This window comes from Vespa velutina, chromosome 3 (genome assembly GCF_912470025.1).
Source record: "Vespa velutina chromosome 3, iVesVel2.1, whole genome shotgun sequence".
NCBI lineage: Eukaryota > Metazoa > Arthropoda > Insecta > Hymenoptera > Vespidae > Vespa > Vespa velutina.
In genome coordinates, this window is record NC_062190.1 from 6389852 (window position 1) to 6408498 (window position 18647).

The 18647-nt window shown below is 35.7% G+C and overlaps 1 protein-coding gene and 1 long non-coding RNA gene across 13 annotated transcripts in view; one reads left to right on the forward strand and one right to left on the reverse strand.

Annotated features, from left to right (window-relative positions):
* Window positions 1-18647, reverse strand: part of LOC124948154 (FERM, ARHGEF and pleckstrin domain-containing protein 1-like) — a 28048-nt gene that overhangs the window by 8716 nt on the left and 685 nt on the right. For 7 of the 11 annotated variants that reach the window (XR_007100609.1, XM_047491377.1, XM_047491374.1 and 4 more), the window contains exons 2-11: window positions 17798-18072; window positions 16658-16762; window positions 16350-16572; window positions 16084-16207; window positions 15894-15981; window positions 15667-15822; window positions 15416-15576; window positions 15202-15276; window positions 13323-13465; window positions 12658-12882 (exon numbers count right to left, since the gene is read on the reverse strand). Coding sequence is in view for 10 of the 11 variants with exons in the window: in XM_047491377.1 (XP_047347333.1) it covers window positions 12658-12882; window positions 13323-13465; window positions 15202-15276; window positions 15416-15576; window positions 15667-15822; window positions 15894-15981; window positions 16084-16207; window positions 16350-16572; window positions 16658-16762; window positions 17798-17983 (1486 nt within the window). In the remaining variant the exon portion in view is untranslated. Of the gene's footprint in view, window positions 1-12657; window positions 12883-13322; window positions 13466-15201; window positions 15277-15415; window positions 15577-15666; window positions 15823-15893; window positions 15982-16083; window positions 16208-16349; window positions 16573-16657; window positions 16763-17797; window positions 18073-18353; window positions 18540-18647 lie in introns of those variants that run through there. The other 4 variants (XM_047491379.1, XM_047491380.1, XM_047491375.1 and 1 more) reach the window with 3 other exon arrangements.
* On the forward strand, window positions 10526-16685 carry LOC124948156. 2 transcript variants are annotated; one of them, XR_007100610.1, is made up of 4 exons: window positions 10526-12938; window positions 13241-13911; window positions 14154-14198; window positions 14725-16685. It is a non-coding gene; the product is annotated as an uncharacterized LOC124948156 (long non-coding RNA). The 2 variants fall into 2 exon arrangements; XR_007100611.1 differs by having other exon boundaries at window positions 10526-12907.

The following is an 18647-nucleotide window of genomic DNA, read 5'->3' on the forward strand; positions in this document are numbered from 1 at the left end:
ATTGGACAGATAGATTTAATTACGATGAATTTGGATAACCGTACGAGTTACCCGTGTTACGTTTTAACGTCTAATACCTTGATCCCTATTGCCAGGTATCACGACCTTTGCATACTAATTGTTATGACTAGACTAAATCGTGTGTATATGTATATGTGTGTACTTGTGTAATATAGTTAGTCGTTAGTGAATACAGTGTTCAGTCAGTTGCTAATTGTCGATATTACCGATCAACTTTCTCATCGCATGCCACGCTCTCGACGCTTTCGCGGCTACATCAAATATTTCCCATTAATAATTCATTTTTATAATCAATAACAAGTAATCTGTCAAGTACGGTGTGCGTGAGTACACGGAATATACGCACACTCGCACGCGCACGCGTACGAATCAACGAGGATACTGATAACCGAAAATACGATACGACGAATTTGTGGCTTCAAAATTATTTTACAAATACATTTGCACATCTTTTTTGACATTTCAATCTGAATTTCATAAGTTTTAATTGATTATTTATCGTTGCGTAAAACAACAAAAGTATAGAAACAGATAAATGTGGTTAATTAAAAAGCAAATATTCAAATCGCACACAAAATTTTTAAGAAATTTCAAGTACATTAAATATCATGTAAAACTTGATACTCTCTCTTTTACATGTCTTACATTTGTCAAAAGACCGTGCAAACATGTTTGTACAATAATAAATAGAAAAGACTTGGGAAGAAATGAATGAGAATAGAAATAAAATTGAATGAATGGGTAAATGAGAGAATGAAAGTGGAGGAGAGAGTGGGAGGGGGGGGGAGAAAAAGAAAAAGAGAATTGTTTAATGAACGAACGAAATGTATGAATGAATGTAAAAAAGAAATGATTTAATATGAATAATCGAAATGAATAAAAATGATATACTGTAACGAGTGCGTAAAAAACGCGTGCGTGTGTTGATAACCATGGGATGACAAATTGACGATGCACAAATGCAAAAACCAAAGAAACAGAATCGAGCAGGTATTTTAAGTTCATCTACTGGAAATTATAATATAATATCAAAAAATTGATTACGGACATGGAAGAACGTCGGATATTTCAAAGACAATTTACAATACATGCTCGTTTCTGAACGAAAACGATGACAAGTCAAAAAATAATCGATACAGAGCCGAGGATACGATGATACTCTTTAAAGATTAGGAGAGATTGGGATAAAAAAGCGAAGTGTCAGGACAGTGCCGTTTCATTTTTCTCGGTGCGGAAACAAAGTTTTTCATTACGTTTTTTTAAATGATTGGTAATTACCACGCCCGAGGAAGGGAGGCATGGGCGGGGTGGGGACAGCTTAATTAAAAAATCGCAATGATTATTATTATGAGTCAAAGGTTAATTTGTAATGCGCATGCAAAGGGATAAATCGAAAATTAGATGAAACATTTTTTGCTTTCAACGGGAAATTAGATCCATCATCTATTAGTATATAGAACGATATCTTACAATCGTTCATTTCGACGACAGTTGTCCTCAAGTTCTCGTTTCGATCTTGTGCGTATAAATCTGCATCACAATCTATCTCTCTATTCGAGTATGAACGGAATATTATTTTTCTCAACACTAACGATAACGACGATGGATAAATCAAAAAATTTAACTTGCAAATTATTAAGACTTAATTGAAATATATCTTGGCAAATGTTTTTCAAATAGTATTTAAAAATTTGATGGATCGATATACATGTCTACATATTTCGGACAAAGTTGAAAATCGTTATCAAAGCTATAAATCGATGATACGTCAAAAGTATTAGTTTAAACTTTTAAAGAATACGGATTTAAAGAAGACAGACAAAGGATTGCTTTCTTGCGTTCATATGAATCGATATCGTCGATTAATCGAGAAAAATAATACAGTATCCATCGTATATCGGCACTCAGCAATCGCGCCCCGTACTTTTATACATACATAATAACGCGTATGCGATACGTATTAACTTTCACTGTGTTCTACCATTAATAGTAACAATAATTGTGTATAGCCTTAATAGAGTAATAATGATTAATGACGGCAATAGTGATCGCGATAATAATTAATGATTATTAACGGTAACGTGATTATCAATGATCGTTCGTACCTATAAATAGTACATATGATAAGGATTATTTAACGGTAGCGCGAATCGCAAAAAACGAATAAACATTCTGATAATAAAATTGTATATGTAAGGAACTAGATTGTTCGTATTCTGGCTCGATATCTAAAAGTGTTGTAAATCTTGGTGAATGTTACTTCGTTGAAATGATCAACATTTTATTTGAAAATTCTTCGAGAACGATGCGAAATCGATCGTTATCGTTTTATCGTAATTATCATAATTATTATACTCCATTTTCCGATGTATTTGGTTGTATGGTTAAAGGGAGATTCGGAATGAGTATTAGATTATTGCATAATAGATAATACATTTATCTCAAGCGTTAGAAAAATAAATAAATAAAATAAATAAATAAAATGAATCCGCGTATTAAGCTTAAACGAAAAAAAAAAGAAAAATCAATGGCATATGTAAAAATAATAAATTACAGTCTTGGGTGCCTTTTGATCGCATCCTCCGTGCACGTCTCAATTGTCACACGTTCAGAGACCAGTTTATCGTACGAGCTACGTTATTGCTTTTAAATCTTTTTTTATCTCTTTTTATTAATATTTTTTTTATTTTTTTTTTTTTTTATATATATATATTATATATTTTTTTCTTTTTCTTTTTTTTTCTTTTTTTTTTTTTTTTTTTTTTTTTTTTTTTTTTTTTTTTTTTTCTTTTTTTTTTAGTACGACGGGCCACATTTCTCATCAATTCATTCCCATTCGATATCTGTACCAAACGTTTATCTATTTTTGTTTTTCCTTAGACAAGAAACAATGAAGTTTTTGAGGAAAGCTATGTGAAATACTGTTCAAACTTTTCGTGTTATATTAAAGTGCAAACGCGACGAATGTGGTATAAAAACTAGGCACGATGAAAGCTGAAACCAATTTGAATGTGTTCTCTTTTCGAGTTTGTCGAAAATACCTTTAACCCTCCATCCATTTCTTTCCTTTTACGTGATTTATTCTAAAGACCCGCTTATTCATTCCAATACTTCGCCCGTATTTTTCTCATATATATATATACATATATATTCGAGCATGTCAATTCTTTTACGAACCACTCCACTCTTTGCCATCAATAATAATACTCTCTAAATTACATGAGACAAATTGCACACGATCTCCCAACACTATCCTAATACGAATACTAAGGAAATTGTAATAAAAGTATACATTATTTATACATTATTTTCTCGTAACCGAAGTAGAAACAAGATCCGATATATCTACTCCGTTCCAATATTTTTGCCAGAGACACTCTGCGTGCGATGATTGTCGACCTCTAAAACTTAAAACGATAGAGTTAAATTGTCATTCTTTGACAACCGGGGACGAGCGTCCGAAGAAAAAATTAATGATCACCAACCAACTCTTGCATTTGTTTCATATAATAATTATATAATTACCCTTAAACCCCTATGTCCTGCTTTCATTTTTTTTTTCGTTTTCATCTCTACTACTCCATTTCTCTTCAACGTTATACAATACATAACTAGAATAGCATTGCGCGAGTATCGTTCCTTTAAATATATCACATATCCACCCCGCGATCACGAGTTATCACGTTTCTTATGGATATTAAATGCACACTACGAAATCACCTACAGATCGGCAACTCTAAGTATGATAATAAATATCAAAGTAAATCGGATCTCTAAAAATGTGTAACGATCATTTCATATACATATATATGAATATATATATATATATATATATATATATATATATATATATATAATATGTATAACTAACGATATTACTAAACTTCTTTTTCCGTTCAGAAGTAAATCTCTTTTATTTCTTACTGTTTCCTTTTCAAGCAAGACAATCCTTTCGATTTTTTCTAATCACTTAGATTCATTCAATAGAACTTTACGTGTAAGAAAAGATCGCTATCAATTCGTCGAGTGCGTCAATTCCCAAAGATTAGAAATATTTTACTTTACGAATTCTCCGTTACGTCGATGAATAAGTTTCGTTCTCCATGTAATCGCTCATAGGCGAATATAATTTCGAGTCGAGCCATTGTTCCATCGGCGTATCTCAGAGCTCGTCATCCTCCTCGGGACATTCTCGATGTTGCTGACAATCTTGTTCTTGTTCTTTGTCATCTTTACTTTCCGAATACTCATCGTCTTCGTCCTCGTCTTCGTATACATCGATACTATGAGCTTCAGTAAACAGTGGTGGTGGTATTGTCGTAACGTCGAAGCTAGAGTCAGTACTTGAAACAATTTGACCATCCTTGATCTTAAAATCGACAGCAACACGATGTCTCCTCTTCGTGTTCTGTTGTCTCTTACGACGGAAAGCACGCTGACCTCTGTCAGGCGTATGAGCAGGACTGTCCATGCTGGAAGAAGTGTCACCTTCGCTTTGTGGGCTTCTACTTGAGGAATAAGGCATAGTTTTAGTTCTGATTTGCATTCTAGCCTGCATCGGTGGACTGGAAGTGGTTGACTCGCCGCTAAGACTCGTTGTCGAATAATACGGTGTAGATTTCGCTCTTATAGGCACGAGAACCGGTCTTTCAGTGGACCTTGTACCGTGATACCTTCTACTTTCTTGCTCCCTCGAGCAAGGTTCCGAATAACCTCGCTCGATCTTTTTTCTGACTGATTTTTCATCGGACGTAACAACATCGCGGTGCTCGCCCATCAACCATTCGTCCTTATCTAATCTCGTTCTTAATGCTAAATCAGCATATTTCTCATGCATGTCTTCGGAACTGTCTCCACGAGCAACGTCCATCCTGATCTGATCACCACTGGAATATTTCATAGCCGGTACATTGTCGTACAATTGATCCTCCTCGTCTTCCTCTGGTATAGGAAGAGGAACATCGGTGATACCCATATCAACCACCTCAGGATCTAAACGAAAGTCTTCCTCCTCCAGAGTCTCATCGTATTCGTTTTGAAAGGTAATACGAGGTGGTGAGATATCGGTATAACCTGAACGACCACCACGTTGATCGTCGTCGTAACGACTAAGACGACGGTGTTGATCGAATTGAGATTCGATAAATTTCCTTGCCTCATCAAAGTCATCCCTACGTGTTCGAACGGGCTCGCTCTCGTCACCGCCACGAATGGAGGAGGAGGAAGGAATGGTAGCACATGAAAGAATAGAGATGAAAGATTCATCGATGTCACTGACGTTATCATCGTGCATATCCTCTCTTCGATTTGATTCGTCGGTATTTTCCGATGGCGGTGGCGGTGGAGGTGGTGGTGGAGGTGGAGGTAAAGGAGGTGGTGGAGATGGTGGTGGAAGGGGTGGACTTTCAGCTGACTGACACTTTGAATTCGGTCGCATACTAGTTACGCTCTTGTCCGACGTCGTCGTGTCGCTTTGGCTCTTCTCTACCGTCATCGTAGAGTAATATTGCTGTGGTATGACAGTCGTACTCCCTGACCAATCTGAGATCGAAGCTCCAAGCTCTGCTAAAGAATTGTCATCGGATTTCGTACCGGAATATTGACAGAATTGCTGTACGGTGTTGTTGGAGCTGGACCATTCAGACATCGATAAACCCATAGACGTATCTTCACTATGAGAGGAACCTGTTATGTAGGAATTCGATTTTGGTTTGACAGCTATCTTCACAGTACCATCGATCGTCGTTGGGGACGTTGAACTTTGGCCATCTTCTAAGAGAGTAGAATGTAGATCTTCGTGAAGAGTCCTATTTTCGTCGCTTGAATCGCTATCATGTCCAACGTAACCCGGAGTTTCTGTACTGTCCGTTACTGTCACCTTGACAGCTTCCTCCGGCTTGATCTCCATATAAAAAGTTTCCACATGACTCACCACAGGAGTGTCGAAGATTGGTGAACTAGGTGGCGAGGGCCAGTCTTCAGAACTCTGTAATTGCAACTTCGATTTCCTCGTCTTTGGCGACTTAGAATCTTCCTCTTGAGTGCCCATCACATCTATAGGAATATCTGGAAGCTCAGCGGATGTTCTACGATCATCCGACATGGAAGGTAAGGCTGTACCCGAGGGAGGGTCCGACGATAAAGAAGGTTGATGATCGCTCGATATTAAAGATTCGTCGTCAAGACTCGGAGATCTCGAGCTGGGTTTAAATGAATCCTCCAAGTCGCTTTTATCTTGCTCAGAAGTAGTTGATCTTTCTGAAATTCGTGAAAGTGTTCTTGATAAGGAAAAGGCACCGTAACTTGCAAGAATCTCTGGTCCAATAGGATAAATAAAACCACCTGGCACATCGACCAGATCCTCTTGAAAACTCTCCTCATTCTGTCCATTACTATCCTCGGAATGCGACTGTTGAGCATTGTTATCGTCTTGAAGTATCCAACCATCCTCTAAACTCGAACTACCAGAGCTTTCTAATGGAAACGGTTTCCATGTTGAACTCATTTCTAATTTTGGTGCTGGCTGAGAACTACTACTGTCCTCTTCTAAAGACCCCTCCTTACGTATTTCTTTCACTTGTTCGATCTCTCGGCGATCGACTATCGATTGAATCTGACCAATTCCTAAAGGACGAGCGATTGAGCAAGAACTCGAATCAGCATCCTCCCTATCGGGAGTCCATGTATTCGTGTCCTCACTTCTGGAACGTTCGGTACTGAGTCTGAGTTTTTTGTCAACCATAAAATGCTCCACGGCTGGACTTTCTTCCTCGACTTGTTCCTTAATTGATTCGTCTTCTGGCAATTCTTCGGTGTCTTCCTCGTCATCTTTCCTCATTTCTAAATATTCCGGAGTTAGCTCAACCTCGACCAATGTTTTTTCGTCCATTTTATCAACACCGTAATCCGGTGAACTAAGCTCGCTATCAGCACCTCGCATTTGTACTTGCGTGTCTAGTGCATCGAGTGTATCCTCACTTGTATCGGCAGAATCTAATGGCCGCATATCGTCACCATCAACTCTAACAGACTCCCGATCTTCTATTTCTTCGTCTTGTTCATCGCTTTCCATAAGCTCTTCATCCGAACACTCCTCGATCGAAATTTGTATAGGAGATTTAACCATATTCAATCCTTCGTCGTAGTCATTCAGTGACGAAAAAACATCTCCGTATTCGTGAACCACTTTAACGGTCACGTTGGAAATTTCATCTTCTTTTTGACCGACTTCATCGACATCTTGCAAAGTTTCTTTTTGGTATTGAGGACTCGCCTTCGTCTCAAGTATCTTCTTATCAAGATCTTTCATTTCTTCACTTAGTTTTTCTACTTGGTTCAAAGTTTCAACATTCTGCTTCGAAGTAATTTCGGAGAATTCAGGAGTTATCGGTTTGGTAATAAACTTTGAAATATTAAGAACGTCAGTCTCCTCTACTAGATCACTTTTAGCGTAACCTATAATGTCTTGCTCGTTAGCAGATTCGACGGAACTTTGATCGATAAATCTCGTACTTTCATCTACTTTGACGATCTCGATCGTACTTGCTGTTTCTTTATCAGTTGCATGTTCTAAGAATGGTAATTGCGTTCTCTCTTGTTCATATGGAATTAAATCGGCACATGTAGCTATTTCATTGCATTCTGTTAAAGGTGATTCTAAATATTGTGCGGAAGTTTCTGTTACGGACAAAGAATCTGTACAAATTTCTGGAACGGTTGTGTGATCGGTGCTGTCAGATCTATGATTCGGCGAAGCTTCTATCTGGATCGATTGTGGCTTGGACAATATATTGGTACCAATACTCTCTTCGGCTATATTATCTTGATTTTCAACGTCTTCCGACATGTCAACTGTATCGTCTTTGCTAGAAAATGCGTTAGCCGGTGGAAGTCTGTGAACGGAAATGACAGGAGCATCTAAAGATTTTGCACGTCTTTGCGAAGTTGGTGATTGCGTTGCACTTTGACGTTGCAATGCACCGATACCACTACCCTCTGACAAGCCAAGACGTGCACGTGCGAAAAGTATAGGACTCTGTCCTCGTTTACGTAGTACTATAGGAGATTCTGTTAAATCTTGCGTAAATGGAACTTTCTTTGAGTCTTTAGACATCTCTCCACTTATACGTTTCGATTCTGAAGATTGATCATCCTCGATATCATTCTCTTTGTCTTTTGTATCTTTCTGCTCAATCTCGTGTTTGCCTTCACTTGTTATTTCCCCTAAATCTAAATCAGCTTTGATCTCTCCTTTCGGTTGCGTGGCTTTTAATTCATATTTATTAGTGACATCTTTTGTAACAATAACTTTACTATCACTTTTGACATCCACTTTAGCGGTACCTTTTGCTTTCTTTGGTGACACCTTTTCAATGGAATCTTTCTTTTCTGTACTTCCTAAACTTTTAGATATACCCAAAGACTTTGGTCTCACTTTATCGCTTTTAATCGCAGGACCTTTGATCAATTCATCATCCACCGAAGCTGATTTCGTACGCGTGCTTTTCGTATCATCTTTTTCCTCTTTTGAACTTGAAAATGGTTTGTCAGATAGTCTAGTAACGGACTTTGATCTACCCTTTTGCACGATACTAACCTCCGGGACTACGTCCGTTGAATCGATTATTATTATTTCCTGAGGCATTTCTCCGAGTTTCAATTTAGATTTATCGATTCTGGTACTTGTCGTCGGTGTCTTTACCTCTTTGGATGTAGCTTTTTTCAATGGTGGTTTATCTCCTTCCAAAGATTTTGATTGCTTCTTAAAGTCCTTCTTTAACTCAGACTTAGCTTTCTTCGCTCGTTTCGGTGATATATCTTGAATTATATGCTTGTTTTCTACTTCAGGCGACAATAAAGTATCGATTGGTGCCTTTTCTTCAGCCAAAGATAATGATTTAGATCTTAATGGCTCGGCATGAGGTCTAAGCATAAACGGGACGAATTCTGGCACTTTTAAACTATCTAATTCCAATGCAGGTTTCACGGGTACTTCATCTAAAGGTAAGTCTGCTACTGGCTCGACGAAATCATCAAATCCGGTATCGATGATCTTAGGCCTTGGTACTTTTGTAGCAGAATTTTTATTGGCTTCTGAAAATTTCGATTCTATGCGTTCTAATATGCGTTTCGTTTTTTCGGGTATACTTGGTTTCTCTAATGATTTTGGTTTAGCCGGTATTTTAGGTTTTTCTTCGATCATTTCAGCTTTTTTCACGGGTGAACTTTCACTCAGTTTATCGGTCTTCTTAGAAATGTCTTTACCGTCAGCAGGCTCAATTTGATCTGTCTTGTCAACAACTACCAAACTTTCTTCGACCGTCGTCGTTTGTTCTATCAATACTTCCTCATGTTTTATCGTAATTTGTTTCTCGTCTGTTGTAATTGCAGCTGAACTAGGAATATCTGGTAAGGGTATCTTTTCTATACTATCCTGTTTTTCCAAACTATCATCTGGCGTTTTAAGACTATCCTTTGGAGATCTCATTTCTTTCACAATTTCGACTTTGTGTTCTAATTTTGGCTTCATTTCTAGATTAACAAACTTTGGAGCCTTGGTAGGACTTTTTGAATGTGCATCCGGTGATCTCTTCTTCTGTATTACCGAAATTATTGTTACATTAGGATCCGTAGGTGACATCTTGGGTGATCTTTTTTCTATACTCGAGATGATAGTAATATTTGGCTCAACCGGAGATAGTTTTGAAGACTTTTTATCCAAACTCGATGATTTTACACATACCCGTTCGTCGAGGCCCATTTCTGTTCTTCCTTTGTCCAACGACATTGCTTTCTTCGGGGATTTATCTGGCGATCTTGAAATTGCCTTCGAAGGACTTCTATTTGGAGATAAACTACAAACGATACTCTTTGAATCCGTAGGCGATAATTTTGAAGTTGGACTTAAAATACTTTTCGGTTTATCCGAAGGACTTAATATCGATTTTGGTCTAGTAGGACTGATAGAATTTTTTATTTTATCCGGCGATAGCTTATGACTTGGTTTATCTATGGACGTAAGTTTCGATAGATCGAAGCACGAAGTGTCGGTTACCATCTTCAAAGGTAATTTTGGCAAATCTTTGATAATACTCTTTGAATTTTTCGAAGTTTTACTACTGTCAGACTCGGATTTTTCGTCAGAAGCAGTACCATTCATAACGTGACGTTTGTGCAATGTATAAGGAATATCGATGTTGGACTTTTGAATCATTACACCGTCCGAAAATGGATCTTCATCTCCGGAATCAGCGGGTGTTAAGTCTATAGACTTTTGATGCATTAACATGTGACGTTTACTATTAGAACCTAATCTTTGACGCGCTGGATTAGGATCGCTCTTCGTACGTTCTACGGGAGTATGACCAGACATGGTATCATCGAAACCGAGTACTACACCACCAATAACTTTGGGTTCGTATTCGGAGAAGACAGTCTTAGATTTGAAATTGTCCATCTCATGAGGTACACCAATAACGGTATCCGTTCGAGATTCCAACGATAATTTTGCTTGACGTTCTCGTTCACGACGTTCATCGTCTTTTCGTGCTTTTTCCAAACTCTTCCAATCGTCTCTTTCACGAGGTTTGTCCTCGGATCTATACTTATCCAACTTACCTTTGCTCTTTCTCACAACTTTCGAATCGATCTTCTCTAAACTTCTTTTCCAATCCGAGCTTTCATAATCCAAACATTCAAGACTCTTCCCCTCGCGTGAATCTAATTTATTTAAATACTTACGTTCGGCAGAGTCTAACTTCTCTAAACTTTTACGTTCCATACTCCTGAATTCTCCTTTCCTATCATGACTTCTATTATATCTTACATCCGAACGATCTGTGAAACTCCGTTCTAACGATCTCAAACGTTCGATCGTCCTCGGATCGAAATCGAACGTTGGTTTATCCTGAGAATTAAGTCTCTCAACGCTCTTACCGCGTTGCTCTTTTGACGAAAACCGTTCGAATGGACTTTTGTTACCGGAATCAAAACGTTCCAAAGTATGCCTTTGATTGTAATCAAAGGAAGAAGTTCTGGCGCTAGAACTCTTTCTGGTTTCACGCAATTCGATACGATCGACACTCTTTCTACGTTCGCGCTCTCTCGACTCCGCGTGACGATAAACACCTCGTTCCTTTGGACTTCTCGTTAAATGTTCGGCACTACTGCGTAACCCGTGAGAATCTAAACGCTCGGCACTCTTACCTCTAGTTTCATAAAAATCTGCATAAACCAAGGAACCTTTCTCTTTGGAATCTAAACGTTCGAAGCTTCGATCCCTATCCAATCGCTCAATACTTCTACGTAATTCTCTCACGTCATTACGATCTACACTACGTCGATCGAACCTTCGTTCGCGCGAATCAAGACGATCTATGGATCTCCTTTCTCTAGACTCGCTTTTATCGATTCTTCTACATTCTCTCGAATACTCCCTCTCGGCACGCTTTCTCTCCTCCCTCTCGATACTTTTACGTTCCTTTTCTTGTATCTTCGAGTTTACTTTCTCAGATCTCTCCTCGGTATCCCTAGCCTTTTTATCCCTAGATTTATAACCACGTCCTAAACTACTCGTCTCGTCGTACAAACGCGGTATGTGATCCTCCAAACTGGCAATACTTCGCGCCCTAACTGTCCTCGCTTTTGCACTATAATCGACTTTACCGGTATCAACGGGACTCAAATCATCATCGATTCTTGATTTCGGACGCATAATACCCTCGTCGCGTAATATTTCCGAATCGACGTGAGTAATCTTATATTTCGGCTTTAAATTCTTTAGCTCATTAAGAACGGAAGCCTTTTGCTTTTGCACTTGCAAAACGATGGGATCCTTTCGATTAGAATCTTGGTGAGGGATAGGAGTTTTACTAGGTTGTTCTATGGAAGCAGCGTGTCTAGTTTCAAATTTACGTTCTATCTGTGTATTCGACCGTTGTATCCTAGACTCAGTAATAACGTAATCACCGTCCGCCTTGGTTACAGCTGAGTACCGATCGATGGATTTCGTTTTAGTGTTTTTGAGATCTGCGAGCACGGATTTAAATAATTGCTTATCTGAAGGCTTGACTGATCTGTGTTTGACAAAAGAATCGGTTTCCGAATCTATTTGGAACATTTCGTGTTCGATTCCTTCGTCGCTATTGTCGGACAGCGGTTCGTTATCCTCGTGGGCGCTGGAATAAGACTCCGGATATTCAAATTCGTGCTCGCGTTCCAAGAGTTCGTAAGAATCGTGCGAGAGATCATCGTGTGAAAGATCTCCAGCTGGGCCAGACTCTTCGTGACCCGATTCGGTAGATAACGACGATGTTCCTGGATAGGAGCTACTGTATACGCGTTCGGGTACGGAATCATGATCTAAGGAAGGTAATTTCGAACTAGCGGCACTATACGAACGATTGGTATCGTCGTAACGCGTTACAGGATTATCTAACTCGCCCTGAGAGGGTAATTGGAAGGGCTCTAAAACAGATTCACCGCTATTCGTTTGATCCTTTGGTCGCGCCTTGCCAGAATCTTCGAAGCTAGATGCATACAATTCGCGACAACTGGCAGATCGTTGCCAAGGATGCCTAGGTATAGGTCGCGGTGCTGGGAATTCGGGAGGACTGCTGTTAGAGGGGCTGATACGACCTGCTGATGAAATCCGTTGCTGATTGGTAGCAAGCGTCTGCCGCTGTGCTGGAGCCTGGCTGGGGGTGGCTGGCGAGTGGACGTCGATAGAGGTGAGCGTCCGAAACGATGTAGCTGTGTCGTCGCGACGGTGAATCGTCCCTCCCATCGAGACACTCGTCACAGTCGTCGGAGAATCCAGTGTCATCGAGCCGCATGATAGAGACAGAGCTGGGGTTGCCAGGGCTAAACATTTATTCGTAATATACATGTAAATATCATACACACAACATGAATTTCTCGTAAGCTAAATTTTAATGTGATATATAATGTAAATTCTTTCAATCTATATAATCATAGTGTAAATCATGTACAATCAAACCGAAACTACGTAGACAAATAGATATAGTTTCATAATTTTATATATCTCGTTTGAAAATTAATAATGCATCATATAATAAATAACCAAAATAATTTTTGTACAGTTTCTTTCGTTTTTGTGTAGTTTCGAAAAGCTTCCTATATATAATAATACGCTAATCTACTCTACCGTTACAATACTTCGAATACAATACTGCGAAAAAAAATATAACCAAAATTTAAGGAAGGAGATAAAGAAGACTAAAAAATGGCACAAAAATAGAAAGAAAGCTGTTTTGGAGGTTGGTATCGGTCATGGTACATACCAGGATCGCCGAGGGGCAGGAGGGGGTGGGCAGAGATGCTGGAGCTGCCCATAAGTGAGCTGCTCGGAGTGGCCCCACGATAGCCTCCCCCCTCCGAGCCCTGCAATGCCCTACCACCGCTAGTCTGCCGGAACGAATTGGACCTGCGAGCAAGAGAGAGTCAAGTTCAGCATCAGACTTAGGCTACGAAATGCCAAGCCTGCTCAATTTATCTGTTTTCCTCTTACTAATGTAATAGGCAAATATAAAACATTATCCTTCTTGAAGAGAAAAAATACATTTTAATATAAATCTGCTCTAAATGTCAGTGCTGAAATATGAATAGCCTAATCATTAAACGAAAAAAGAAATACCACTGCAACGCGTTTTTTGATACGATACACGGTCAATGTCGCCATTATACTTTCTATATAGTGTATGATTAACGAATAATACAGTTGAATGAAATAATAGAACTGAATAAGTTTCTGTAATAATAACCATTCACACAAAACTGGCCCTTTCGTAATAAAACTTTAAACTGTTATTTAACTGTTATATCCCCGCAGAACCTTAAATTATGGAGTAGTTTCTTATATATATAGTTAAGGTAATGTAACATATAAAAGAATCGAATATATATATAGATATTTATGTATATATGTATATATATACATATATATATATATATACATATATATATATATATATATATATATATATATATATATATACCTCAAAAGTATAATTCTATTAGCAGATTAAATTTTCTGCATATTTTCATTATAAAAACTAACAATAAAAAGAAATAAGTGATACATAAGATGCATAAGTACATGCTATTTGTTTTAGAATAAATTTCTTGGTTCTTCTGACAGAGAGTCTAAATGTTCAGATGTAAGTGCTCATACCATCACAGTTTAAATTTATATATATATATATATATATAACGTTTCAACGCGATGCGATAAACCCTTCTAAATTACGTTTTTATATCCTAAAGTATAATATTTAATTTAAATGTTAATTAAAAAGTAAGCTATAACGATCGACGATCTTATATGCTGTTTTTCAAAAGGTAACTAATAAAACTTTAAAGTAGTACATAATAATTATTGAATTCTTAACTCATTCAGTTTATAATTCATTCAATATAACTTTACTACTAACAAGTACTGTTATATCTTATTACGTGAATAATTATGTTCATTGTATATTCAATAAGAAAATAATTTGTATTTAATTGATATTGATCTATGAGGATTATGATATTGAACTAATTATGAAGTTACGATTGCTTTTGCTAATACTAACGACGGCGTTTCTCAACCGTGCATCGATATCGCACGATATGTTAACACTCGCCAGTTGTATGTACAAGGATGAAGTGTCATGAAGATAGCAGACTATTTTTTTGTTGTAGAATAGACTACTGCTATGGACAAGTATAATGCTGGTTAAAACCGTCAGGGCAGTGAAATGTGATACTCTGCAGTATATATTTTTAGGTTACAATGATAAATTAGTAATCACACTATTGAAAAAGGGTACACTGATCATTCGGGTTCAATCGTGCCTGATGGTGAGCCTGACTCCCCGCCACCCTGCCAAGCAGGCAACACTGACAAACGTAAATGTAAAAAACGAACACAGTAGATCATTTATTCTACAGAAAATGGAATAATCAGGTATATATACCAATTAATATCCCGGTAAAAGCAAGACCGTGCCACCTCCTATCTTATTCACAAGTTTGGTGCGTTGGTTAATAAAAATCTTAAGGTTACAAAATAACATTAGGAAAACAATACACAACGGCATGCAGCACTAGCTACGAATTACTTGGATTTCCAATTTCTTTTTTAATTAGCTAACTTACTAAAGCATCAATAAAACTTACCTTTGGAATGTCTGTCTCTTCACATAATTGTCACGAACAAATTCAACAATTTGCTTTTGCGTCTTTCCGCTATATCTGATAACATAAAAAGAGATGTTGATATAAAGTATTTAATATTATTTAAAATTCGTGAATACCCTATGATATATAATTAGTAAGTTATTTTTCTTATTTAATTACATCAGAAATTATGATATAACACATTTAACTATACCTGAACGATGAACCTCGACTAAGAACCCTTGTTTTTTGTCGTACTACGTGTTTAACTACAGAACAACGGAAAAAGCCATGATTTTCTACACATTTTTTCCAAAAGTTTTTACATTCATTGCGACCCTCGAAAAAGAATTCAACCGTATCCTTATAATATCCCTAAAATGATATAAAACATTATACAATAACGTGTATATCTGGAATACTGTATTAAATTATTTTAATAGAAAAACAAACTTATATACTTACATAGCCTTCAGGATGTAGTTTAATTAAAAATCGTTTTCGTTTAAAACTAATCTTTCTGATCTTTGCCCAACTAAATGTATTTATCTTGGTATAATTTTGGAAAACTACTATCCCCATATGTGCTACCGCCAAATTCAATGATACTCTTTCATGATCCTAATAAAAATACCATACAATATTTATTATCATCGTAAATAAACTATAATGAAAACTTAAAATCTTCTCACTTTAGCTGGATGCATTTTTATTCCATAAAGTTCGCAACGTCGTGCTGTTTCTAAAAGATTAAGGTCAGCCTCTGCAGGTGATTGTCCACTGTAAATATCCATGTATATTTTACGAATGAATTATATTTTTATATACTTACATTGATGTACATTGAAATTAATAAATTAAAAAAATATTTATATCACTCACGCGTGTTTTTTATGATTTTCCATGATACGTCGTTCTAATTCTTGATCTTGATGAGGTACAAACTTGTATGTTGATAAATAAGTATGATCTGGATAATCTTCTATAACGTAATCGCCACATTCAGCTAAAATAAAAGAAGCATTTTATTTATTTCAGAAATAGATTAATGATATTTATTCTTGTTATATTATTATATAAAATATCATAGTGATATTAAAAATAAATTATTATTTATTAACAATTTTATATGTTAGTATAATAATAACCTTGTACAATATAGCTTGCCATTAAAGCTGCTGTATTATCATTGCATTGTAATAAACCTTGAGCCAAATCTCGTTTGATTTGTAAACAAAATAAATATCTTGTAAACTCCTCTTCAAGTTGTGCAGGATCTGGTGTATAAAATTTAACACAAAATCTGAGAAGAGGATCAACCAATGATAATCCCACTTGCCTACATACTGGTTTTTCTAAATCTAACCAATACTGTAAAAACAAATTATACATAAGTAATTCAATTTAAATATATGAATAAAACTATATTAACTTATAATTATTATATATGACTTACTTTTGTCCCATTAGGTTCTTGATATTCAAGACCAAAATAATCAGCTTCTAAAAGATGTAACTGTTTGCAAACTTGATCAAACAATACTCTACCTAATGCTTTTGCCTGAAATAAATACAATACATATACAAATATAATCAAATATTGTTATAAGTATAAATACAAAATTATTTGGTATTAATGGGAATTTACATAAAAATAAAATTATCTGAACATATCACACACTGCAAGTTATATAAAGAATCAATAAATTGATGCACATTCTTTTCATCCATGAGCTTGTATGTGTGCTTGATATATACATATTTACCGATACATTTTATGTGCTCCAATAGTTCATTCTTGTGGAAGTATTATATATGCATACAGTACATGATGTGATTAATATACAATAAGAAGAAAATATAAAGATGCTGCTACTGAAGTTTAATAAAGTAGTATGTTATACTAATAACAAGTGAATTTATAAAAAAATAATCCGCAATCAAAATCAATAATATTTATTTACAATTTTTTATACTTGTAAATATATATATATATATAATTGCATTTAAAAAATAATTGCTTCTTATACTAAAATTATAAAGTAATTGGTTTTAAAAAATAATTATTTTAAAAGATCTTATATTCAATGACTCTCAACTTTAATACAACTAATAATTAATTACTTATAATGTGCATGCGTAGTATGTTTAGTAATAAACAGATTACAAGTAGTATTTTATAATTATAAAAGAATAAGATCTAAATGTTTTAATTTTACAATAATATAAATATAATAATAATAATATCACTTTTACACCAATCAAGTTTTTATCACCTTTATATCCAATTACTCTTCCATTACACAACCGTTTATGTCTGTTAAACTTCCTATTGAAAGAGCACTTCAATTATCTTCTATCAAGGAATTAAAATGATACTCTGATTCGTTCGAAAGATACTATACTTTAACAAGAACAATCATAAAGTATAATGTTAAATTAAAATTTAATTGTATTTAAAAATAATAAATTAAATTTTATTTTTTCTATAGTATTCAATAGAACTATTTATTTCGTGTATTTTTATTATCTCATAATTCTGTACTGATTATTTAAGAATTTGATTATAAAGCAAGTGAATATTCATAATTATTACCTGTACTTGAAACATTGTAATAGTATCATCCAACATTTGTACACGAACTGCAAGCATCTTCCCCGCCTTCCTGGGTGTTGTAGGTGGTGTTCGACTACCGCCATCAACACCAGCTGGAGTCGAATGACTATGAGGCATTTTGGAACCTCCACTGCCCTTCATGCTCATGCTGTCTATATCATTCATTTTCACTCATTTATGCTATTTTTTATAGCAATACTTCGCATTTGTTTCCTTTGGAAAATTTCATACGACTATTAGTATTAAATAGTCATCTGTAAAATAATTCATTTCTATGCAAGATTAAATTTATTAACTATCATATCACATAAATGTGATAGATGCCTATAAGAATTCCTAATTATCTTTAATTCCTTAAGAAATAAAATTACATGCCACTATAAACTAACAGCTTGTTATTCACTTGATAAAGTTTTCAAGGTCATAAACTTGCAAATTTAAAAAAAAGAATTATAAAAAGTAATATTAAATACTTTTAAAGTGAGATGAGATTTTGATTATTGGATTATATTTACATAATAATGAAGCAACGGACCGTAAAAAAATATATATTCTCCTTGTAAATATTAGATCTCTCGTTAAATATCTAAATCAGAACGATGATTATCGTTATCTGGAACGTACGAGTAGTTAATTATTTTTAATGAAACAATCGAATTAAATTGACGAAGATCGACAAGAATAGAAAAGCATTCATCCAACCAACGATGTAACACGAAGGGTAGGGTCATGTAAATACGAATCCATATTATATAGCGAATATGTACGTATCGTCACGATAGGAAGTAACGCTATTGGTTGTACAGTTTGTAAAAAAATCCAATGAAGA